This window comes from Somniosus microcephalus, chromosome 21, assembly GCF_052327205.1.
Source record: "Somniosus microcephalus isolate GS21.2 chromosome 21, FLI_Smic_1.0, whole genome shotgun sequence".
NCBI lineage: Eukaryota > Metazoa > Chordata > Chondrichthyes > Squaliformes > Somniosidae > Somniosus > Somniosus microcephalus.
Window position 1 is genome coordinate 54,378,431 of NC_141007.1, and position 27,061 is coordinate 54,405,491.

The 27,061-nt window shown below is 44.7% G+C and overlaps 1 protein-coding gene across 1 annotated transcript in view; it reads left to right on the forward strand.

The window, feature by feature from the left end:
* Positions 1-27,061, forward strand: part of bahcc1b (BAH domain and coiled-coil containing 1b) — a 236,035-nt gene that overhangs the window by 41,049 nt on the left and 167,925 nt on the right. Inside the window, exon 3 of the mRNA XM_085963645.1 lies at positions 18,154-18,324. Coding sequence (XP_085819771.1) covers positions 18,154-18,324 — 171 coding nt within the window. The remainder of the gene's footprint in view (positions 1-18,153; positions 18,325-27,061) is intronic.

Sequence of the window (27,061 nt, forward strand, 5' to 3'; positions counted from 1 at the left end):
ACCTGCTGCTTCCAAGTCCTGTCAGGAGCTGGCGCAGGGTGGAAAGGGCTGGTCTTCACATTTTAGCCTGAAGACAGCAGAGCCAGGTGTGGAGACTGCTGTGTCTGTAGGTGTAGGAATGTAAACCACATCCAGCAGAATCATCTCATTGCTATTCAGCAGGCACAAGGCCTGATGTGGGCGGTAGCTGGCAACAGGTCTACAAAACTCAGATCACTTCCTTACTTCTATACTGAATTAATCTCAGACTCTTAAAGCCGCATGAGTCGGTAGGAAGTTATTATTAACATTTGCTGCAAATGGTGTGTGCCACATTAACACTTTAAAGACCAAAATGGCACTTTTGGGCTAAGATAAAAATAGAAAGATGTGAATACATCTTATCTCAGTTTATTAAGACAACGTTGCGAATTGGTGCATTCTCTGGTTCAGCGCCCGCGTTTATCTTAAATCTGCTTTACAATATTCAGTACTAGAAATTTGGCAACACTTATTTTCTCTGGTATAACATTTTCTAATTCAATATTTTCAAAAGTTACCCTGCATTCAAAGAGTTAAAGCAGACCTGACTCTTGGCAAGCCAGGTGAATTGTTGGGCGAATGTTTGACAAGGCAGCGAATGGGGGAGGGGAAAGCAGCTGTGTTTCATTTTCATTGCAATGTTATCACAGGCAGGCGACACAATGACATGTTTGTGATGCAGGGACGCATGTGGCCTGCAGAGACCCGGGAGTCTGGGAATTTAAAAATGGGAGAAACCAATAGCGTTTTGGACAAAATAGAGGTTACAGTATCATGAATTTTTCAAAGTCATTCACTATATACTGCAGCTGTGATGTTGCTTGTTGCAGCCTGCGTGGAGTTTGTGTTCAGACTGCATCCAGCCTGTATTCAGTCTGCACCAAGCTTGTATTCAGTCTGCACCAAGCCTGTATTCAGTCTGCACCAAGCCTGTATTCAGTCTGCACCAAGCCTGTATTCAGAATGCACCAAGCCTGTATTCAGTCTGCACCAAGCCTGTATTCAGAATGCACCAAGCCTGTATTCAGTCTGCACCAAGCTTGTATTCAGTCTGCACCAAGCCTGTGTTCAGTCTGCACCAAGCTTGTATTCAGTCTCCACCAAGCCTATATTCAGTCTGCACCAAGCCTGTATTCAGTCTGCACCAAGCCTGTATTCAGTCTGCACCAAGCCTGTATTCAGTCTGCACCAAGCTTGTATTCAGTCTGCACCAAGCCTGTATTCAGCCTGCACCTAGCCTGTATTCAGTCTGCACCAAGCCTGTATTCAGTCTGCACCAAGCCTGTATTCAGTCTGCACCAAGCCTGTATTCAGCCTGCACCAAGCCTGTATTCAGTCTGCACCAAGCCTGTATTCAGTCTGCACCGAGCCTGTATTCAGCCTGCACCAAGCCTGTATTCAGTCTACACCGAGCCTGTATTCAGCCTGCACCAAGCTTGTATTCAGTCTGCACCAAGCCTGTATTCAGCCTGCACCAAGCCTGTATTCAGTCTGCACCAAGCCTGTATTCAGTCTGCACCAAGCTTGTATTCAGTCTGCACCAAGCCTGTGTTCAGTCTGCACCAAGCCTGTGTTCAGTCTGCACCAAGCCTGTGTTCAGTCTGCACCAAGCCTGTATTCAGTCTGCACCAAGCCTGTATTCAGTGCACCAAGCTTGTATTCAGTCTGCACCAAGCCTGTATTCAGAATGCACCAAGCCTGTATTCAGTCTGCACCAAGCCTGTATTCAGTCTGCACCAAGCCTGCATTCAGTCTGCACCAAGCCTGTATTCAGTCTGCACCAAGCCTGTATTCAGTCTGCACCAAGCCTGTGTTCAGTCTGCACCAAGCCTGTATTCAGCCTGCACCAAGCCTGTATTCAGTCTGCACCAAGCCTGTATTCAGCCTGCACCAAGCTTGTATTCAGTCTGCACCAAGCCTGTATTCAGCCTGCACCAAGCTTGTATTCAGTCTGCACCAAGCTTGTATTCAGCCTGCACCGAGCCTGTATTCAGTCTGCACCAAGCCTGTATTCAGTCTGCACCAAGCCTGTATTCAGTCTGCACCAAGCCTGTATTCAGTCTGCACCAAGCCTGTATTCAGTCTGCACCAAGCCTGTATTCAGTCTGCACCAAGCCTGTATTCAGTCTGCACCAAGCCTGTATTCAGTCTGCACCAAGCCTGTATTCAGTCTGCACCAAGCCTGTATTCAGTCTGCACCAAGCCTGTATTCAGCCTGCACCAAGCCTGTATTCAGTCTGCACCAAGCCTGTATTCAGTCTGCACCAAGCCTGTATTCAGTCTGCACCAAGCCTGTATTCAGCCTGCACCAAGCTTGTATTCAGTCTGCACCAAGCCTGTATTCAGTCTGCACCGAGCCTGTATTCAGTCTGCACCGAGCCTGTATTCAGAATGCACCAAGCCTGTATTCAGCCTGCACCAAGCCTGTATTCAGTCTGCACCGAGCCTGTATTCAGAATGCACCAAGCCTGTATTCAGTCTGCACCGAGCCTATATTCAGTCTGCACCAAGCCTGTATTCAGCCTGCACCGAGCCTGTATTCAGTCTGCACTGAGCCTGTATTCAGAATGCACCAAGCCTGTATTCAGAATGCACCAAGCCTGTATTCAGTCTGCACCAAGCCTGTATTCAGTCTGCACCGAGCCTATATTCAGTCTGCACCGAGCCTGTATTCAGCCTGCACCAAGCCTGTATTCAGCCTGCACCAAGCCTGTATTCAGTCTGCACCAAGCCTGTATTCAGTCTGCACCAAGCCTGTATTCAGCCTGCACCAAGCCTGTATTCAGTCTGCACCAAGCCTGTATTCAGCCTGCACCGAGCCTGTATTCAGCCTGCACCGAGCCTGTATTCAGCCTGCACCAAGCCTGTATTCAGTCTGCACCGAGCCTGTATTCAGTCTGCACCGAGCCTGTATTCAGTCTGCACCGAGCCTGTATTCAGTCTGCACCGAGCCTGTATTCAGTCTGCACCGAGCCTGTATTCAGTCTGCACCAAGCCTGTATTCAGTCTGCACCAAGCCTGTATTCAGAATGCACCAAGCCTGTATTCAGCCTGCACCAAGCCTGTGTTCAGTCTGCACCAAGCCTGTATTCAGTCTGCACCAAGCCTGTATTCAGCCTGCACCAAGCCTGTATTCAGTCTGCACCAAGCCTGTATTCAGTCTGCACCAAGCCTGTATTCAGTCTGCACCAAGCCTGTATTCAGTCTGCACCAAGCCTGTATTCAGTCTGCACCGAGCCTGTATTCAGTCTGCACCGAGCCTGTATTCAGTCTGCACCGAGCCTGTATTCAGTCTGCACCGAGCCTGTATTCAGTCTGCACCGAGCCTGTATTCAGTCTGCACCGAGCCTGTATTCAGTCTGCACCGAGCCTGTATTCAGTCTGCACCGAGCCTGTATTCAGTCTGCACCGAGCCTGTATTCAGTCTGCAGGGCTGTGAAACAGATGCTATCATCTTGGACCACCAGTGACTGTTGTGGAAAAGATGATAAATTGCATAAATTGCATATCACAGAAACACTGACAATATTCATCTTGAGATGCTACTGATCTTATCAGAAGCAAGCTTAATTGCTAAAATACGCAGCAGAAAATGGGCAATATACTGATATACTGGAGTACTGTGAAATATAAATCCATTGTGATTATGCCATATTTGTGTCTCTTATCGTGACCATTGTAAACTGGAGTGATTTTGACAGTAACAATGGCTGGATTAGACAGATCACGAGAAAACTAATTTACTTGAACAAAGAAGGTTCAAGTTACTAAAAGATTGCAGAACTGATTGTATTTGTAAAAACACAAAAAGTGTTATTTCACAGAACTTCAAAATAATGATTGTGCTAGCACCCATAATACTTGAGGTCAGTCAAATGTGATCAAATTCACTCAGATTTTTGAACTTTTGTTAACGGCACATTTTCTTTGTGATAACACACAGCTTCAGATACTCCTGCAGGCCAACAGTATCTTAAATGTGAGGGGATTCATTTTAAAATGTCATGTTAATAATTAAAGTTTTGTGGAAATGCATTTAATTGACTTAATTTGTGGTCCTTACCACTTTAATAACAACTTGTAGCTCTGGCATCTTAGTACAAATGGTGTGCTGCAGTACAGTAATTATAGACAAGGGCTGTATAATATATATAAAATGAATACAGAAGAAGGAGGTTTCTGAATAGGAAAGATACACGTGTGACCCTGAAGCCTTTAAGTATTAATGAATATTATGATGCTGCTTCAAGGGGCGAAGGTGGTTGAAACAGGTGTTCAGGATGAATTTTTTCATTGGTTTCTAACTCTTCAGGGATCTGCTCTGAGTAAAAAGGGTCCATGTTCTTAATTTAACATTGCACACAAATCAATAACAAGCCATTTATTTGCTAATTTATTTTCTTTCTTTATGTGCAATGTATCTGGGAAATTGCCCGGCATGACTAAAAGTTAACCAATTTGTCTTCTATAGAAGTCTAACTTCAAAATTTGTCTCGCTTCCATTTCAATCTGATATTAAACTTCGTAATCTTCGCAGTTTGAATAGCGTCGACGACAAACAGTTAACAGGTACAGCTGACTGGATGGGGAGTAGTGTTGGCAAAGCTTCTTTTGGATTGAGGAATTTAGAAATGGTGGGCAGGGAAAGCACAGAATAGTACAAATTCTAAATTCCAGAATCTCAAAAGAACTCTGTTAACGAGTTCTGATATGGACCATACTGTCTATCGACCGTCTTGAGCTATAGTAAACATTAATTATAGTCAAATAATGAAGCTGTTACTAATAAATAAGGAAATAAGTTTGAGTGTAAATTATGAATTTGTGGATTAATTTTTAGTACTAATTCTATAATTTGAACCCAGAAGCCGTTTGAATTCTGGATGAGGACAATTTTTTCCTGCCAGTTTCTCCCCATCTCTTGCTGAGCTATAATGACACCGATACTGACCATCCTCATTTACCTCGCTCAACGGGCTATTCTACATGTGGTAATCTGGGCTATTTGACTGTGGTGGGTGTCATGTAGTGCCCACACATGCGCATGTTCCAGCACAGGATGCTTCTACTCTGTAGGCCAGACATGTTAATGGTCAACTGTGGCATGCAGTTTACTTACTGAAATAACAACAGAAAACGCTGGAAAAACTCAGCAGGCCAGGCAACATCCGTGGAGAGAAAATAGAGTCAATGTTTCAGGTCGAAGACCCTTCGTCAGGACTTCGACCTGAAACGTTGACTCTGTTTTTCTCTCCACGGATGTTGCCCTGGCCTGCTGAGTTTTTCCAGCATTTTCTGTTGGTATTTCGGATTTCCAGCATCTGCGGTATTTTGCTATCATATTAAGAGTTTATTCACTGCCTTTGCTGAGATCAGCTAAGTTATGTGGACAGTTCTAATCAAATCCTCTTGTGGGCGGGTGTCTTGATACGGCTAACTGTAGGAGTTCATAATGCATTGTTATAATCATTTAACCTATTTGGTGACAATAAAAAGGATGTGATTTAAAAAAGGTAAAGGAGAATAAGAAAAGGTGACAGCACTTTAAGGGCGACCAGCATAGGCCATTCTGGGGAAAGTCTCATAAGATTATTGCCAGACTTCACATGAAATGTATTTTGTTTGGACTAAAACACGTAACTTTTGGGAGTGGGGGCTCTGCACCCTGAAGATTCTGCTTCGGTCCTATGTTTTAATTTTTACATTTGCCGTTGCCTCTGGTGACTGATGGAATGAGCAGCTCATGCAGCGATGCTCTGTATTGCTGGAGGCTCAAGCAACCACCATTGGTGCCCCCTAAGGTCGAGGCTACTGCTGGCTATAGCGCTGTACCATCAATGCAGCATGAGCCTCCACAAAAGCTTTGCTGCGTAACGTAACTTTCCGCTGCTGATGCACAGGAAAGGAAGCCAGGACTGCAAACCTAAACATAGATTAATCCCGAGGTGGAGACGCTTTGTTCTAGGACTTTATCTGCCCTGCTGGAGTCCCTTATCTCCGATTTGATATTCTCGAGGTTTCCTCCCGCGCTTTTATGCTGTGGTGTTCTGCAGTTCAGTGCAGAGCTGAAAGTCGATGCTATCAGATCAGTGGAGAGCCTTTAGCAGCACACGTAAACCTTTAAAATTATTATCGTCTGCTCAGGAACAAGAAGTGGTCCGACCGCTTTCCAGAATCAGTCCTTTTAGTGATAAGAAATGTTAATGTCTCCCTCAAAACAAAGCAGGCTTATAATGAGGGGATGGTCCCAGTAGTTAGTTTAGAATGTGGCCTGTTTGTTACTTAAATGCCTATGTTATCTGCATATGTATATCTAAATAAAGAAGTTCATCTGCATAACAACCTGCTTATTGCTTTATGTTGGTGGTGGAGGATTTCACTACAGCCCTGAAAACCTACTGCAGTTCCAGGGCTGCCCCGGAGGGCTGGATGGGTAAATTTACCATGCTTCACTCAGCCGCCGCCGCCGCCTTCTTCTTAGGCAGTCCCTTGGAACTGAGGATGACTTGCTTCCACATTAAAAATGAGCTCGCAGGTGACTGATGAGTCCAATGTGGGACCTATAGTCTCTGTCACAGGTGGGGCAGACGGTGGTTGAAGGGGCGGGTGGGTGGGGTGCTTGGGTTGACGTGCGTTTCTTGCGCTGCCTGCGCTTGGCTTGCGCTTGCTCCCGGCGAAGAGACTCGAGGTGTTCGGCGCCTTCCCGAATGCTTCTCCTCCACTTTGTGCGGTCTTGGGCCAGGGATTCCCAGGTGTTGGTGGGGATGTTACACTTTTTCAAGGAGGCTTTGAGGGTGTCCTTGAAGCGTTTCCTCTGCCCACCTGGGGCTCTCTTGCCGTGCTGGAGCTCCGAGTAGAGCACTTGCTTTGGGAGTCTCCACGCTCAATCAGCTCCGATGGACGGGTCACATTGTCCGCATGCCCAATACGAGACTCCCAAAACAAGCGCTCTACTCGGAGCTCCGGCACGGCACTCAGCCTTACAGGCCAGGAGGGCAGCAGGTTAAGTCCATGGTCTGCACTGAGTCAGCCGGGGGCTGCAGAAGGGGGTCGTAGAATCGGGCTGGGGGAGGGAAAATGATCCGAGTGATTTATACTAGGAAGTACATGTATCTGGTCTTTGGGTGAGGATGGGATCAGAGCCCATCTTGTTGGTGGTGGGGGGGGGCGGGGGCGCGGAGTGAGTTACCTGTTCTTCTAATGCACTGCACCACTACTCCTGAATTTACTTATTGTGAATGGATATCAGAGTTTCTTGGTGATTTGCTGAGTTCTTTTGGAATATTAAAGGACCCAGTGCACCTGAACTCGCAGTTGCTTGAAACTTGCCAAAGCAGCTGGCAACATGTCAAGTTCTGTCACTGCAGGTTGATTAGAGAGTGTTCTGGCTGTTTAAATGGGCATGCAGGCATTCATTCGTGAATCTCACACATCAAACACCATCTCTTCTTCATATATGCTCCCAACAGGTATTTAAACTATTTTTCACATTTTTCTTATTTCGTACATGTTGCAAGCACACCCGTTTCAGAGAGGCTGTTTGTGACGCTGGACAACAACCAACACTTCTGGGTGAATAAAATTTACCGGAGTTTATACAATTTGGTTACGTTGTTATAAAACTTGTTGAACAGAATCATTTTAAGAGGTAACATGAGGGGTACTTGCAGGTAACTTCACAATAACTAAATCCAGGGGTAGTGAACACTCCTGGAGTGAACACCATCTTTTGACCATTGGGATCTAGCTTCACATCAAGCCCAAACAGATTTAGTAAAGGTTTCCCGTCTCGTTGGTGCAGTGTGTTATAAGAACAGTGCCCTTTGCCTCTGCTTGACCTGTGTTAAAATCCAGCCCAGAGAGGGAGGGTTAAATAGATCCTTTTGCTGATGGCTATTAACCCCATGAACATCAAAGAGGTGAAATTTCCCCTTTTGATTATTTTAGCGAGAAAGTTGCCACAATTTCCCATTTTGTACTCATGCTGGCATTTACTAAAACTATTGAGGGGAGGGATCTCACCCCCACATGTCATGTACTGCCTTGATCATACTTTACAGTTTAGACATGACTTGCTGTAAATTATTGATGCTGAATATTATAACGGCATCAGAAAAATGTACATATGAAAACTTGTAATGTTTTTGCCACAAAAATATTTCTCCTGGTCTTAAGGTTAAAACGTTGGTGAAATGTGTTTGGGCCGCTTCAACCCTGTTCAGTGGTACAAACTACAGAGGTGGAACAGGCTCGAGGGGCTGAATGGCCTACTCCTGTTCCCATGTTCCTCAAAAACCTCCCTCAAAATTTATGGCGAGCACAAAAACTAAATATTTCAGATGTTTAAAAAAATTCCACCAAATCGAGTATTGCCTTTAAAAAAGGATTAAAGCTCACCTGTCTTTTCTTGGCAACGTTATGTGTCATATGCAAGGCAGACATCATCCTTGCATTGCTGACAGCCGGGGTCAGCTTTCTTGGATGGAAATGAGCTCTGAATAGTGAGCAATCATTTCTCGGCAGAAACCTGACAAAACAGATAGCAGATAATTGCTGTTTCTTTATCGTCCAAGTTCAAAGGTGTAGTTTGTGCAATTAAGTGAGTACAAATGTACAAAATTCACAGGATTTGACACCTGCACTGCTGGGGAAAATAAGTAGCATTAAGAAGAGATGTACCTCAAGGCTGCATTATGGGAAAGGTTTCTCAGTAACTCCCAGTTTAGTACTCAATAGTTTTCAAATCTGTATCTGAATTTTGTGAATGGATTTTCTCCACTCCAAAAATAATGACAATATTTTTAAATTGAATCAGACATTGTCATCTGAAATTAAACTTATCTTTAAAAAGAGAGAGAAAGCTGTTTTGTCTATTTTGCTAACCCCTCCCAGGGGAGTTTTGTATTTTTCTCCCATTGGGAACAATGGGAGGATTGACTGTGCTCCGTAACATGTAGTTCGTTGTGTAGCATTTGCTCAACTTCTTCTCCTCCTTTTGTTTACACTGTGAGTTGAGACATATTCTTTGTTTATTTATAGAAAAGGCCTTCAGTCCACAATGAAGGATGAGTGAGCTGTATGCATTTGATTTTGGGGAAGGGGAAGCCCTTTGCTTCTGTATTTCCAAACCGCAGAACTATACTCAGTAAAATAATATTGATCTTCGGTAAATCTTTTACGGGATCTATCATGAAGTAAGGCAGGCACAGTACTGCTTTGAGATAACGGCAGAAGGATAAAACATGCTTCTCAAAGGTGCTTTCCACTTGCAGCACTAATCACTGTGTGCATGTTGTGTTGCGGTGGAGTTATCATTTATTCAGTAGGGTTAGGGTTAAAGAAGGAAGTCAAAATGGCACAGTTCGGTTGTCCACTCTGTGTAGTTATATTGCGGCTCAGATTTCCTTTTGAGAGCTGCAGTATTCTCTACCTACAGTGATGTTCAGGTCTCCTGTCCTAATGACTTTGATTGCTGATTCCCCATAAACTGCATTGCTGAGCATGAGGTAGGGAATAAAGGGACCCACCAACAGCCTGTAAAATCAAGAAACGCGACAGTAGGGGTGTTCCGCTGTCTTTCTTTTTAACCTTCCTATAATTGACTGTTGAAAGTGAAGCAAATTGTTATTGCTTTAAAAGTAACTAAATTGTAAGTGGGTAATAGCACGTCCTCTTGTGATACTGAACCGTACAGACCAAAAGGTCCCAGATTTGACCCGCGCTTAGTTGATGTCAGTCAGAGCAGCAGTTTGGGCATTACAATCGACCTCCTGCTCGTTTGATAGGGATGATGAAAAACGGCCGGGTTTCCTACTTCTGATTGATATCCACTGACTCCTGTTGGAAAGTGTGCAAGTGTGGATGTACTGGAATCCTGGTGGTCTATCTGTGGCATGTACCTGATACCTGGTGGTCCAGTTATGGAGTGCATCAGATACTTGGTGTACCTGACACACAGTGGTCCAGTAGTTGGGTGTGTCTAATACCTGGTGGCATAACAATAGGATTGTGTCTACTGATGGAGGAGCTGCAGGTCTTGTCTTTGTTGACTGATTGATTTATGATGGGTGGAGAGAGTTTGTGCACGATACTTGGCCAGCCAGAGATGAGTAGGTGCAGGTATTTTTTCATAATATAAAGTGTGAATTTTTGAAGATGAAGGGATTGTATTTATATTTCCTGACACATCGGGAAGGTTGTTTTCTAGCCTTTGGTAATTGGTCTTGTGTTCACAAATACTCAATTTACAGGGTCGAACCTTGCCGAGAACCAGAACTTATCATAGTTTTCGTACTTTCTGTATCTCTAATAGCATTAGGTTTTCAATTATAAAAGTACAATTATTGATATTTGTTTGCATAAAATTGGAAGCAGCCAGAATTAAAACAGGAAGATACGGGCTCTGATTTTGACTGACGTCAGCTGATGGCATTGATTATGGGAAGCTGAGTTGCTCCGGCTTCCTGCTTTCCTTTTGATAGCCAGCAGTTGGGGATGTTGTGTGTTTTCTGTGTGAAGAGGAACTGGCTTGGGAAAATCACAAGTCAAGATAAGATAAAGAGAAGTGACAAAAATAGCAAGAATGCATGTTCCTAATGATGTTCTCTATACGTTAGGAGATCAGTGCACTATGTGGATGATTTTAATATCTGAGCTTGTACTCCTTCAATTTAACTAAATTAATTTGGAGCTTGTCTAATCAGAATAACCACAACCAGAATTGGTGTATATTGAATATGACAAAAATAAATTTTATGTTAAATAGCAAAATAGTCGAAATCATTGACCTTTACTCGTGCACGGTAGGATGGTCACTCACTGCCATGTACTATGAAATGCCAATGATGTTTACCATTTCACTGTTCAACATAAAAGTCTCTTTCATTACAACATAGTCATTACTATTCAACTGCACTGCCCAGTGCACCTCAGCACCAGTAGGCACAGTTTAAAGGTTGTGGATGGTTTTTGGTGCAGCATCTGCTCAGACCTTGGATCTGAGTTGCAGATATTTCCACCGTAAATGAGTCTGTCGCAGCGCTAAATTAAACACACTGAAAATGCGGACTTTATTTCCCCCCCCCCCCCAGGTTAAATTGTGGTCTTGCAGCAGTGATGGAGAATGTATGTGGAGTAATGAGGAGTAATAAAAAACAAAATCAGGCGTAATTCAAAATCGGGGAGTCATAAAAACAAATTGGTGATGAATGTATTTGTGCAACCTCAAAGCTAAATGTATTACTGTGGCTGCACGGTGTAATGAATGGAAACAGTAGCTGAGAACAGAATGTGGGCCTTTGGGAATGATGGCAAGTCTTCCTTTGTAATTACTTCATGAAAAAATGTCAAATTGGTTAATATTTAGTTATCACATCATTGACATTTTTAAAATATCAAATTACTTTTTATAAGATGTATTTTCAACTCACCATCTATACTGTACAATGCTGACTGAATACACTAAATAGGGTGTTTGATTCAGTAGCAGTTGAACATGTGCATTGCAATTATAATTATACTTTATATAGATATATATATAGCAATAGGGCAACAGTAAATGGACTTTCACAGACACAGACAGTATAAGGCAGATAAAATATATAGATAAGCATCTGCATCGTTTCCTTCTGCATTCGAGTTTACTGCTTCGGAGAAAGTTCAGAACAATTAAGAATGTACTTTCAGTATATAGAATGTAATTGCACTTGGCACCAAAACACACAACCTAAGGGGAGTAAAGTTTCCTATTATCTATAAATGTCACGTTCATATGGATTAAGGTAATATGTGTCTGGATTTTGTAATTATCAGAGACAGGTTCTAAAATACTGTCTTTGGAAACATTACATAAAGTGTGCTGTGTGGTGGAGGGGTGTCACAGAGATGATGTTTTACACGGTTTCCTTATTAGCCATAAATAATGTTATACCAGTGACGGGGGTATATTGGAGAGTGTTAGTAAAGGACCACTGTGCTACCGTTTTTCAGAGAAATTGGACTGAGGTTATTACTTCAGGGGCTGCCTCCTCTTGTCTCACCACCTGCATCTAATTTCTCAAGCTTGAGCTACTAGGTAGGGATTGCTATTTTAAAGATCCCATTGGGACACCGTTTCCATGGATTTCTTTTTGTACTTTCTCACAGAAGGTCCATAGTGAAATCTCTTAACTCGTCAGACGCAAGGCCGTGGTAGCTAATATAACTAATTTAATCATTGGCTTGAGCATCTGACATCAAAATATCTAACACTAAGCCATCTGATAGGGACCCTGCCAATCAGTCTGGCAAGGCAAGCTGCAATTCATTTGAGCAGAAGCCCGAGAGGCAGACCAAGATGATGGCGAGATGAGGTAGATCCAGATAGTCGGATTGCCGAGGCAATTAAATGGATTAATGCATCCATGGACATGGATGGCTAGTGACAGTTATAAGCATTGTAACCTCCAGCTCCAAGGGGCTTCGACACAAATGAGAGGCAATAAAGGTCGTGAACTCAGGACGGACAAAAACAGGTTGGACAAAGAAATATCACCAAGCAAAGCCAGTGTCACAAAATAAAGAGACAGCTTTGAGAACTGGTTGTATAGACAGAGCAGAACAGCACCCTCACACAAGGAAGCGAGTACAGTGCAGCAAATGGAAGAAATTTGAGCAATCACGGAGGGAACTGTGCGAGGAGGAACACTCCCAACAGGAGAATAATTAGGAGGGATCACAAGAGATTTTTCTTTTGAAAAATTAATCAAGTTGCTTGCTGAATATTACAGTAGACTTTTGTCAAATTTAATTTGGTTTGAACCGTTCTTCCAGCCATATTGAACAGAAGTGCAGCTCCCAGGTAACAGCAGAGAGATTGGACAATGCCACAGTGCAGGCTGCTCCAGTGGTTCCACCGATCTAGTACGGAGCTGTACAGTTCAGGAGGGTCTTGGGTTCACTCCCAGGTCTGCACGGAGTTGGCTACTTTCATCTAAGGGGTGGTGGTGGGGTTAAAGTTGGCCTCAGTGCCTCCAAACAAAAAAAATCAGTCCTAGTTGCTTGCACCTGGTAAACTACAGTGAGCCCTGCTGTAGGGTGTACATGGGTGAAAGTTGGGCAAGAACAGGAGTGAGTGGGCTGTGATGCTTCCACAGTTGAATAGCCGGGCAACACTTATTGTCCAAGCTTCCATACAAGAATGGCCACATAGGTGATAGCTGCTTGTACCTGTGGAGCCATACAGAGGTCACCATGTTTAGCAAAGGAAAGGACAACATTTAAAAATAAAAGACAGAATTTCAGTGACCTTGCTAATGATAACCATGATGCTACATTCAGGCCTGTTATCAGTCTCAAAGAGGTAACTGTACAATGGTTGACAAGTACTAGGAAATGTCAGAACTGCTGGCATCAGGAAATTTCAGGGTCTCACTTTACTCTCTGTGGTGACTCAGTCTTAGGGACGAGTGCCAAACTGAACTGCAAATCCAAAATGGCCTGTCTAGCCATTTCAGTTTTATTCCAAGACACTTGAGTTTGGCTCAGTTCAGATCATGCTTGGGTCTAGTGTGGCCTGGCCCTTTAAAATTCCCTTCTGGACATGCACAGGGGGGCGGGGCGGGGCAGGGCTAGAGGATCAAAGGTGGGAAGGTGGGTTTTATTTTTATGAATGAATTAAAGAATTTATATTCTTGATGGTCTTGCTGTTTGATGGGAGGATTTATGTTACATGCTTGTGTAAAAAGCTTTGCATGCAGCTCTTTGTTATTGAACTTTGCAACTAGCTGATTCTTAGGGTAGTTCATCCTGACCCACAATGAGCCTGTGTATCTACATCTGTGACAGACTGAGCCTGCAATTTGAATAACTCTCTTACACAAGAACATTAGAAATAGGAGTAGGCCATACGCACCGCCCCCCGGCCCCCCCCCCACTTCCCTCGCCATCTCCCGCGCCTGCTCTCCCATTCAGTAAGATCATGGCTGAACTTTTACCTCAACTCCACCTTCCTGCTCGATCCTCATATTCCCTTAGTGCCCAAAAATCTATCGATCTTTGTCTTGAATATACTCAATGACTGAGCATTCATAGCCCTCTGGGGTAGAGAATTCCAAAGGTTCACAACTCTTAGTGAGGAAATTCCTCCTCATCTCAGTCCTAAATGGCTGACCCCAAGTTCTAGACTCTCCAGCCAGGGGAAACAGCCTGCCAGCATCTACCCTGTCAATCCCTCAAAGAACTTTATACGTTTCAACGAGATGAACATCCATGATGTCAAGCAAATTGTTAGAACACTGCAATAATTATTGCCTGTTATTAAATCTGAGGCCACTCTGGTACAAGGAACTATTTTTTAAAAAGTACAACAATAGCCTTGAAATTCATTAGGTGTCATGTGAAGATTTTAAGACCATCATACATAGATAGTTAGCGCGCTGCGCTCTGTATTCCTTTGTCCATTTTCCTCCCCTGTTCTGAATGCGGTCACTCGGGCTGACGTATGGTTGCACAGGTGCTGGTCATCCCCTGGTACATTGTCATTCTTTACGTGTGAGCTTAGACAGTGAATGCTGGCAGGCTATTCGACCATGGGGAGGATTATGGGTCATGGATAGAAATCATGAGCAAGAACCCTGGCAGCAATGTCCCCCCTCATTTTTTTTGGGCTGCGCGTCCCATTCAAAAATTTCCACGCATGCGCAGTTTTTCTATTTAATAACTGGTGACCCGGCTGCGCAGGAGCTCCAGAGCGCTGCCACACAGCTTAAAGGGAACATTGCCTGGCAGTGCCGATTTTACCCTGCTTAGCTTGGGTACTGAGGCCAATTCTGGCATCGCAGCCTAGGGAGGGAAGAATTGGTCTCCGCTAACTCTGAATTCGAACCTGGAACCTTCTGATCTAACCATGCCGTAGTCATGCATTGCCTTTACCAATTAAGCCAATGGAAAAGCCCACTCTTTACGGTTAAGTCCTATCCACATCATGTTTAGGCTCATAGTGATGTCATACGCCCCTCACTATAGCCTGGCTCCTGTTCACTTCCCCCATATTTCCATGGCTTGCTGTCACCTCAGACTGCAAACTGCAGATGTGTGTTACTACTGTACCAGCAAACAGTAAAGCATCTGTACAGCTGGCTCAATGTGCCTGTGTCTTCAGCATCTGCATTCTGTGGAAAACTGTAATGGGTGTACGAACTGGCAGTGTTGGATTCCTTCATGCCCTGTTCCCGCTGACCCTCTCCCTCATTAACAATCACTCATAGTCTTGCAGTGAAATGATAATTGCTTAAATTGTTCAGTAAAAGCATTTGGTGTGTCCTGCATGTGTTAGCGCCTACTCTGCATCATTGGATAGAGCAGATACTGTCTGACAAATGCTACATAAAAAGAGGTTCTGCTGGGGGCCCGAAGGCATGCTTCCCACGAACATTCCTAAAATATTGCATGGTTGTAAAAACTGGCTGATGTATTTTAGAGTACCAGTTTAGCCTGAGGCCATGTGAAGAATGGACGCCTGAATCCAGCAGAACACGTTCTTCCCCTGTGTATCCATGCTGAAACAATGCCAGCAAAAGTAGGACATATGATACCAGCTACACTTCATTTTATCCATTAACCATGCAGTGTCTGCAGTAGTGTCTGGTGGCATGACCTTTTTTTTAATTCTTAAAGCGGATTTATTTTTCTTCCTGTTTTCACCCTGTTTTTCTCTCCATTGTAAACTGTCTGTCACAACACATCCTCCTCCAAAAGGCAGAGAGAAGGAACTTGCATTTACATAGCGCCTTTTCACATCTTGACAACTTCCCAAACTGCTTTTCAACCAGTGAATTAGGTTTGAAGTGCAGTCACTGTTGTGACGCAGGCAAAGATGGCAGCCAATTTGTGCACAGCAAGGTCCCACAAACAGCAAAGAGATGAATTGGCCAGTTAATCTGTTTTTGGTGTTGCTAGTTGAGAGAGGAATATCAGCCAGGTAACCAAGAAAACTGTTGACTCACTGGGAGCACTTTTGCCTCTGAGTTGCAAAGTTATGGGTTCACGCCCCACGTGAGCACATAATCTTGGCTAAGACTTCCGTGTGATACTGAGAGAATGCTACATTGCCAGAAGTGCTGTTTTTCAGATAAGATGTTAAACTGAGGTAAAAGATATCACGGCACTAGAAGAGCAGGAGATTTTTCCTGGTCTCCCAGCCAACATTTATCCCACAACCAACAAAACCGATTAACTGGTCATATGTCTCATTGCTGTTTGTGGGACTTTACAAATGAGTTTCTGTGCTTGTCTCCATAACAACAATGAGTAAAACTTCAAAAGTCATTCATTGGCTGTGCGGTGCTTTGGGGATATCTTTCCTGGCTCCTCTTCAAATGGTGCCAGGGAGTCTTTTCACCTAAACAGGCCTTGACTTAATATCTTATCCAAAAGTTGGCACCTCTAACACTCCTTTAATACTTGACTGAAGTGTCAGCATGGTTTATATGCTCAAGTCTTGGAGTAGGCCTTGAAACCACACACTTCTGATGATGAGGCAAGAATGTTCCCAACTGAGCCAAACGGAGATTTGGGCTGGATAGACCTGGATGCAGATTTTTCAGGCCCACAAATAATATAGGTCAATAGATACAACTCATTTTGAACCATTTGATCCAGAATAAAAATGATGTCAATGTACAGATGCCTGTAGGCTATATCCAGCATTTTTTGATTTTAGATTTTCACCATTTGCAGATTTTTGTTTAGTATTATTTAGATCATGTAAATGTGGGCTGGGGTCCTTTCTCGCATTCAGATCTACAGTACACTTATTTATCTGGCTTTCAAGGGAGCTCTTTAAACACGTGTAGTGGCCAAAAATGGAGCAAGCCAGCGATCCCAATAGTTATGGCCAGGTAACCTCTGCCGCTAACCACATCAGAGTATGTGGCATTGGGGGAGGTCACCCAATTTAAGTTCCGTCAGTGGGCGCCCGAGATGCACCCGGGCCCACCAGACTTGCCAAGGGGGCTGGTCTAAACAGTTTTAAAAACTTTGTATCGGGCAGGGGAAGGCTAGCTGCTACCCAACGTGGGCCTCACAACTGCACTCCTGAGGCCAGTATGTTAATTCCTTCTGGGCATATTAGCAATCAATCCCTTGACTGCCATTTTCTAGGCCGGGGCTGTGAGAACTCCCAGACTTGGGAGGTCCCTGTTCCCTGCTCTGCCCCCACCCTACTTCAATGGTCTTATTTAGGGTGGGTGGAGGCTCTGTCCCAAACATGGGTCAAAGGAAACTCCCGGGCGATGTCGGTACTCAGTGCATCCGGACCCGGTCTAGTTTGTGGCCCTTCTGGGAGTGGGTCTAGAATTTCGGCCCCCTAGTTTGAATCGAATTTTGCTAATTTACATGTTGGTGGTTCTGCGTTTTCCACTAAATCCCACCATGATGGTCGTCTGGTGCATCGTCTCTGCTGAATATACAATGTGTATGTGTTGTGCTCATCAAAGGGAGGGATGTCCGTGTGGGGGAGGGAATTAAATAAATTTCTATTTTTGCCACTCCGGGTCAGTATCAAACTCTCCCAGTTCCGATTTAGCCCAGACAGATGCAAAACAAAGCTCCTTTTTCTCTGCCCCGTGTTGCCTTAACCCCAACCACAGAAACATCGTTCTTCCAATCCCAGCCATCTTTACAGTCTCTCTCTGAATGAGAATGCAAATTTGTGCCAAGTTGTGGGCGGTTTTGTGCTGTGGGCCACACTAAGATCTGGGTTGAAAGTGCCCAAACTCACTTCAAGTAGGACCCTTGAGAGTTGGCTTTCATCCCAGAACTGTGCAATTTTAAATACAAATACAGACTCCGATCAAATAGTAAAGCAGAAGTATGATTTGGGGTTTACCGAACCTAAAAGGAACAGTGGTTATATCATTTAATGCCGTAGTTAATAGTTATAGGTGGCAGCAACCCATCTCACCTCCGTTTACTTGCGTTTAATGTCTCACGCTTGCCTCGGGCTGTTTGCATCTGATTAACTCATTAATAGCAGCAATATAAACATTTGATAAAGATTGCTCACGGTAGAAAGTTTGTAGGGGGGGAAAAAAATGTTTGATTGAACGATGGAACTAATCTCGCCGCTGTTTTTCTTTTCTTTGGACGCATCAGGCAACGCACTGATGGGAAACTCATCAGCCACATTCATGGGAAGTTTCCTAGCCAGCAGCTTGGGGTCAGCACCTGCTCATCCTGCGGGACCTACGTCTTCCCCCTCCGAGCCCGCCTTCCGAAGTCCCCACTCGGCGACATCACAGATCTGGTTTTCCCACTCCCACGAAGGTAAGGAACACGGTCGAGGAGCATCCCAAGCGGCTCGACAAATCTTTGCGTAAAGTCTAAATCTAAAGAAAGCTTCCCACTTTCAGCTGGAGCGATACTGTGTGCACCACTGTGTCGAAGTCTGGGTGGTAAAGACAGCTGGTGGCCCTGGGCCGAATAATATTACTCTCAGTGGGATTCCCCACACACATTCACAACAGAGGCTGGAAACAGAGAGAACTTGGAAGATTTATTCTTAGCATGACTGTGGTGTGGAGTCCTTTGAACTGTGAGCTTGTGTGTGCAGAGCCTTCCTCAGTGGTGCTTGGTACAGTAATGTCACTTCCAAGGAGACAAGGAATGAATAAGCAGCTAATATGGTGTGAATGGCAGCAAAATCTTGTTTGGTTCAGAAACTTAACTATAAATATTTTTCAAATGAGAATTTTTTTTTTTACAAGTCAGTGACAATCCTGGTAATGGAAAAAGCGGCACTTCATTCTGTCACTGATTCAGGTATCATTTCCGTTAAAAAAAACTCTAGTCTAGAATGCATTTGTTCCTCTTAATGACCAAAAATTAATACATTTGCAGGACATTCTCTGTTCAATGTTTTAATCCAGTCTCTGCTATATATATATAATATATAATTATTTAAACATATAATAATTGGGTGAACCTATAGAGCAATGATAAGAATGGGAATTTCTTTCCTAAAATGCGCCTCATTACACAATTTAATTCGAAAATGTACGTAAAGCTCGTAATGTGGTTCCACACCATCGAAACTCTTTCTGTATCCCTATTTTGGTCAAAATTCAAATCTATAGTGATGTGAGCATATTTGGGTGAAATAAGTGCATCACTCATCAACATTCGTATAGTTGCTGAGCATTTGAAAACCCACCACTTGCTCTGGAGGCCACCATCTGACTGCAGATACCATCACCTGATCAACAGACCTACAGTTGGTAGCCTATATCATGCTTTCATTAATATGTGTATATTTGAAATGAATTCCTCTTCTGCATCATGCCTTTAAATAGCTTGTGTTGACATTGTATTGGTGTACCTGACTGAGGCAGATTTACAGTGACATGCAGCATATGTAAATCTATTGATAACTATTCATTTCATAGTACGCGGGTACACTCATGTCATTTACCTAGTTTGGTAAAGAAAACTAATCTTCGATGCCTGAGATCACAGTAAGATGTTTTGTATTGTAGAATCATAGAAATTCCAAAGCAGAACAAGTTCTTTGCAAGAGGAGGCTGAGGGGAGATTTAATTGAGGTGCATAAAATTATGAGGGCCTAGTTAGGAAGGACCTATTTCCCTTAGCAAAGAGTTCAATAACCAGGGGGCATAGATTTAAAGTAATTGATAGAAGGATTAGAGGGGAGTTGAGGAGAACTTTTTTCACCCAGAGACTGGTGGGGGTCTGGAACTCACTGCCTGAAAGGGTGGCAGAGGCAGAAACGTTCATCACATTTAAAAAGTACTTGGATATGCACTTGAAGTGCCGTAACCTACAAGGCTACGGACCAAGAGCTGGAAAGTGGGATTAGGCTGGATAACTCTTTTTCAGCCGGCACAGACACGATGGGCCGAATGGCCTCCTTCTGTGCCGTAAACGTCTATGATTCTATATGAAGGTAATTTGGCATGTCTGGTGCTAACTGTTCAACTGCAGTGATCTTCTCTTAATTCTATTTCCCTACCTTTTACCCATAGCCTTCTTTCTTTTTGAATATTTACTCAATTCCTGTTTAAAATTGTGATGTACAGGAAACTTTGTGATATCCAGCACCGACGGGACCGAGCTGTTGCCGTCCCATTAAAACTGCCGGACAAACCAGCGCTAATGTTGAAACATACGGAGATTTTGAGCTCCGTATCTGGCAACAAACCCTGTTGCTTAGCAACAGCTTCTAAACAGTCAGCCGTACCTTGCAAGCGTCTCTGTAGCTTAGCAACAGTTTCAGCGAGACCTTGCAGAGCCTGACTGGTGGAAAAAAAGCAACGAAAAGAAAAAAAACCTAACGAAATGGCTCCTGATTTTTGCCGGTGGCTCGAGCATTCCAGACAGTTAACCTCCGGATAAACCAAAGTTTCCTGTAGTCTCTGTTTCAATAGGCACTTGTGGCAAATCGTTTCACTTCTAAAATCTCTCAGTGTAAAAACACTTCTTTTAATTTTGCCCCTGTTCCTCTAGTGATAATTGCAGAATTACATAGAAATTCCAATGTGGAAGCAGGCCGTTCTGCCCAACCAGTCCATGTTGTGTATCATCCAGTTCTGAGTCCAAGCTCTGTTAGTGATTCAGCAACCAATGGAACCAATCTTTCACTATTTACTCTCTCAAAACCTTTCATAATTTTGAAAACTTTTAATTGATCTGTCCTTAACCTTCTCTGTTCTTGTGAAATTTTTCCTAATTTTTCTTTATAACTAATCTCTTATTTCCTGGTATCAGTCTATTGAATCTTTGCTGTACCTTTTCATGGTTCTAATATTCTTCTTATAATCACATGCCCAGAATTGTCTGCAATACTCCAACTTGACCAATGTCTTTTACAAATTTAACATCACTTGGAGTGTGATGGAATGCTCCCCAGTTGCCTGGATGAGTGCAGCTCCCACAACACTTAAGAAGCTCGACACCATCCAGGACAAAGCAGCCCGCTTGATTGGCACCCCATTCACCACCTTAAACATTCACTCCCTCCACCACCGGCGTATCGTGGCTGCAGTGTGTACCATCTACAAGATGCACTGCAGCAACTCTCCAAGGCTTCTTCGGCAACACCTCCCGAACCTGCGACCTCTACCACCTACAAGGACAAGGGCAGTAGGCGCATGGGAACACCACCACCTCCAAGTCACACATCATCCTGACTTGGAAGTATATCGCCGTTCCTTCATCGTCGCTGGGTCAAAATCCTGGAACTCCCTCCTAACAGCACTGTGGGAGTACCTTCACCACACAGACTGCAGTGGTTCAAGAAGGCGGCTCACCACCACCTTCTCGAGGGCAATTAGGGATGGGCAATATTTGCTGGCCTTGCCAGCGACGCCCACATCCCAGGAACAGATTAAAAAATATATATTCAATGCCCCTATGTATAAAAGCCAGAATACTTTCTTATCCTTTTACGGCCTTTTCTGTCGGCACTCTCAGCTTTCAAGATATACATTTCTGCTTCCTTAGAACTCTTTGCTCTCCCATTCTGTTAAAGAATCTTATGATTTAGGGTATAGTTACTGCTTCATGTTTCTCTGCATTGATCTTGTTCACTTCTGCTACAAAGGATTACGCTGACAAACTGCTGGATACATTGAACTGCATTCGCCACCTGTCTGCCCACTCCACTAACCTGCCCATAACCTCCTGCAATTCTTCCTTATGGTTTGGCCATGGCCCCTAATTTGGTATTGTCAAGAAACTTCAATATAATTCCTCTTGTGCCTAATTCCAAACCATTTATATAAATGGAAAACAAGAGACATCCAAGTACAGATCCCCCGGGGCACTCAACACCCACATTCCATCAATCTGAAAAACATCCATTTACTCCTACTCTTTGCTTTCTGTCCCCTTGCCAATTCTCTAACCATGCAGTTACTTTCCTCCCTTTCACACACTCTTTGGTATTGCAGTAGAGAGATACCATCTTAAAGATGGATCGAATGTCGTAACTGATATCCTATCAGAGGTTTCCTATAAGTTCTATGTTAGCCAGCTGCCTCATGAGGATAAATGGAGAAATAGCAGCATGTGAGAAAAAATATCTGTATAAAATCTTATCTCACTTAATACTATTTTTGAATTGTACTTTAGCCTAATTCTTGATGGAATCAATTCCGCATATTGGCCCCGATATTAACGGGGAGCTGGGGCGAGTGCTGGGGAGGCTGAAATTAGCCAAAGAAACCGGCAAGACCCGGGGTGTGGAGGCCCTGCTGATCTTAACGCCAGTACCTCATTCATATAGTGTAGGTTCGTCTCCCATCCAGCCAAATGGACAGCCTGGCCGGCAGTGGGAAGGAACACTGGCAGGAGGCCAGGGATGGTCCAAAGATGTGCGGGTTAGGTTGATTGGCCATGATAAAAAAAAAAATTGGCCCTTAGTGTTAGGGGGGATTAATGCGTGGGGTTACGGGGTTACAGGGATAGGGCTTGGGTGGGATGGCTGTCGGTGTAGGGACCGGGTGTTAGGGTTTGGATGATCAGCCATGATCTCGTTGAATGGCGGAGCAGGCTCGAAGGGCCGAATGGCCTACTCCTGCTCCTATCTTCTATGTTTCTATGTCCCCGGCACTGGAAAGGCAGCATCAGATACAGGCCATGATCGGAGGGCGGGGCGGGGTGGTATCGGGTGTAGCGGGAGGGAGGCTGGTTGTCGGGAGGAGGGGAGGCTCCCCATCACTTACTGCCAAACTTAAGTTGCTGCTTCATTGATGTCATCAGGCCGCGACTTTGGTATGTTAATTAGGCCCCCGCCTGCCTTTTGTGGAATCCTCGTCCATTGTCTGATTTCTTCACATTAAAATATAAAGGGGTGAGAATGAGATCGGGTTGCCCAACCCTGATACTTTAACCCCCTGACCCTCTCCCGCCCATCGGTGGGAGTGGGTAGGGGTTAAACTCAAGGCCATTGATTCATTCACCAGAGTGCTCGAACCAGATGGTGGAAGGTTGTTTTTGTGACTGGAAGCCTGTGTCTAGTGGGGTACCACAGGGATTGGTGCTGGGTCCCTTGCTGTTTGTGGTCTACATTAATGATTTGGATGTGAATGTAAAAGGTCTGATCAGTAAGTTCGCAGATGACACGAAAATTGGTGGGGTGGCAAATAGCGAGGTGGGAAGCCTCAGGCTACAGGACGATATAGATGGGTTGGTCAGATGGGCGGAACAGTGGCAAATGGAATTTAACCCTGAAAAGTGTGAGGTGATGCATTTTGGACGGACTAACAAGGCAAGGGAATACACAATGAATGGTAAGACCCTAGGAAAGACAGAGGATCAGAGGGACCTTGGTGTGCATGTACATAAATCCCTGAAGGCAGCAGAACAGGTGGATAAGGTGGTTAAAAGGGCATATGGGATACTTGCCTTCATTAGCCGAGGCATAGAATATAAGAGCAGGGAGGTTATGATGGAGCTGTACAAAATGCTGGTAAGGCCACAGCTGGAGTACTGTGTGCAGTTCTGGTCGCCACACTATAGGAAGGATGTGATTGCTTTGGAGAGGGTGCAGAGGAGATTTACCAGGATGTTACCTGGGCTGGAGCGCTTCAGCTATGAAGAAAGACTGGACAGGCTGGGGTTGTTTTCCTTGGAGCAGAGAAGGCTGAGGGGGGACCTGATTGAGGTATACAAAATTATGAGGGGCATAGATAGGGTGGATAGAAAGGAACTTTTCCCCTTAGTAGAGGGGTCAATAACAAGGGGGCATAGATTCAAGGTAAGGGGCAGGAGATTTAGAGGGGATTTGAGGAAAAACTTTTTCACCCAGAGGGTGGTTGGAATCTGGAACTCACTGCCTGAAAGGGTGGTAGAGGCAGGAACCCTCACAACATTCAAGAAGCATTTGGATGAGCACTTGAAATGCCATAGCATACAAGGCTACGGGCCAAGTGCTGGAAAATGGGATTAGATTAGACAGGGCTTGATGGCTGGTGCGGACGCGATGGGCTGAAGGGCCTCTTTCTGTGCTGTATAACTCTATGGGCTAGAAATTCACTTTGGCCCTGCCAGCTGGCTAGCGCCCAAAAGTTAGCGCTGCGCGCGGAGCCAGTTGCGCCCGTCAGAAATTCAGTTTTTGCGCCCAAGTCGGAACCGGGCGCTATTCCAGGGTGTGCCCGCCCCCGCTTGGGGCGCTGAAACTGAATTTCAGCGCTGTAGGTGCCGCAGCGCCACCCGCTGCGGAGCGGCAGGCTGCGGTACTGCAGGCCTCCTTCTTCTCTTAAGGGGGAGGTGCCTGCAACTCGGAGATCGCCGCTCGCTAGTGCCGGCAAATGAGCCCGGCACCACGGAGAAGTGCCGGGCTCCCGGAAAGCAGCCGGCAATGCCGCGGGGGGGGGGTGGAGGAGGCCGGGGAAGGAGGTGCGGGCAGGCGGCCGCCGAAAAAGCGGCCGGCCGCACCTCCGCCTTAACTAGCGCCACTAAGGCTGCAGCACGGCCCGGTCTTCACAACGTTGTTTGCGGCCGCTGCGGAAGAGGCGGCCGCAACTAAATATGGGGGTCGGGCCGGTAGCGGGGCGGAACCGGGGCACTGCGCACACCGATGACGTCATCGGTGCCGGCGCAGCGCTACTGGCTACCGCAGCGCTGAATATCAGCGCAAACTCCTCTACTGGCGCAGAAGCCCTCTTTGGGCGGTAACTAGGCGCAAAGCCCTCTGAATTTCTGGCCCTATGACTCTATACCTATCCAGGGTTGCCAAAACAGCTGAAAACTATCCCCAGAACACTGGAAATTCCTGATATTTCTAAGTGGGGGAAAAGGACAGGATATTAGGGCAGCACGGTGGCATAGTGGTTAGCACTGTTGCCTCACAGCGCCAGGGACCCGGGTTCGAATCCAGCCTCGGGCGACTGTCTGTGTGGAGTTTGCACATTCTCCCCGTGTTTGCATGGGTTTCCTCCGGGTGCTCCGGTTTCCTCCCACAGTCCAAAGATGTGCGAGTTAGGTTGATTGGCTATGATAAATTGACCCTTAGTGTTAGGGGGATTAAATACGTGGGGTTACGGGGATCGGGTGGGATATGTGTCGGTGCAGGCTCGATGGGCCGAAATGGCCTCTATCTGCACTGTGGGGTTTCTGTGATTCTGTGATTTTTGTAAGCCTCAGTCGCTGGGCTTAAACATATCGCCGGTCAAAGCAACAGAAGATACTCTTCACTATCACCAGTTTATTGTGACATTTTTGTTATTGCGTCTTAAGCATGACTAATATAATTTGAAACTTTATTAGTAAATACTGCAGGCTAGCCCGGGATATATTAGAATTGAATATCAGTGCACAGAAAGAATGACTACCAGCATCAGTTTCACAAACCAAACTCTACATTCCTTCAGCAGTAAATGATAGAAAAGTACAAATTGACATTGAACAGGGTGGAAAGGACACTTGTTAAGGCTCTTATTGAATAAGGATTTATTTCAGATAAGGATGGGACTGCACGAATACACTGTACATACTTTAGGGGGAGCAACTGTTCTAGAACCAGATTCTTGTATATGTAGCCAGCAGGGATCCCTCTGGGATGACAGATCAGTGACAACATTGAAATTTAATTTCAGGTGAGTCAAAAGCACATTTCTCATGATGCAGGGTAATTTTGTGCTGATACAAAATCCTGTTTAATATGAAGCGTTGCAGCTTCTCTTCCCACTCATGTAAGCCCGGTAATGACTGTGAGCGATGTTATCATCTGAACACTTAACACACTTGTATCAAGTTCCTCTTCTATTTTAATGGAAGCGTTAATTCATTTAAAATATATCGTTCACGCCGCCAGTAAAAAAGCAGAGAGAGGAATTTGATACAAACACATTAAGCTTTTGTAATTTCCAGGCAACAATGTTTACATTTTATAAAAATTAATTCACAATCTCTAATTGATCGAAATCAAACAATGAACAAGAAGCCAATCTTTTTAAAACAGAAACAACCAATCAACCTCATTGTTCTCATTGAGATAAAGGTCTGTTAACAAACATACCTCTCACAATTTCCCCACGATTAAGCCTTGACTTACAGGTATTTTTTATCCTTCCTAAGATTGATGAGCCTAGCTGCCTTAAATTCTGGGAATGTATTTCCACTCCATTGGTACAACCAAAATGATCTTCTAAATACAGTGCTTGTTTTGTGTGTGCGTGTATGTGTACGTGCATGTGTGTGTGTGTGTACGTGCGTGTGTGTACGTGCGTGTGTGTACGTGCGTGTGTGTACGTGCGTGTGTGTGTGTGTGTGCGTGTGTGTACGTGCGTGTGTGTACGTGCGTGTGTGTACGTGCGTGTGTGTACGTGCGTGTGTGTGTGTGTGTGTACGTGCGTGTGTGTACGTGCGTGTGTGTACGTGCGTGTGTGTACGTGCGTGTGTACGTGCGTGTGTGTACGTGTGTGTACGTGTGCGTGTGTGTGCGTGCGTGTGTGTGTGCGTGCGTGTGTACGTGCGTGTGTACATGTGTGTGTACGTGTGTGCGCGTGCGTGTGCGCGTGTGTGTGCGCGTGTGTGTGTGTGTGTGTGTGCGCGCGCGTGCGTGTGTGTGTGTGTTATTCCCAGTGGTTTTTGCTGGGGATTCTGATAAACGTATGACAAAACCCCCATGCTTTGCCAGTGCCACAAGTGTACCATGTGACATTTCTGGTCAAACTGATGAGAACGTCTCACTTCCTGTGAAACCAACTGACTTTCCAAAACATTACCCATTTAACAGATTTAAAGAAGCATGTCTCCCTGTGAATGATACAGGTTATATCCTGAACCTACAGGACCCCTTTTGTCCCAACAGTTTAAAGGGGACCTTGATCGTATCTACGGGATTGTGCATTTTAATAGTTTACTAACAAACACAATTCTTTGCAAAACGTTCTTAACCAGATGCTGCTGTGTTGTGGAAATATCAGGGTGGTAATGTTGTGCCTGGGTGGGAAACCATTGTTGTTTCTTACTGTGGAGAATTCATTTCTGACATGTTAAACTCTTGAGAAGTATTTGCAATTTTGAGGAGAAATGCGTCCAT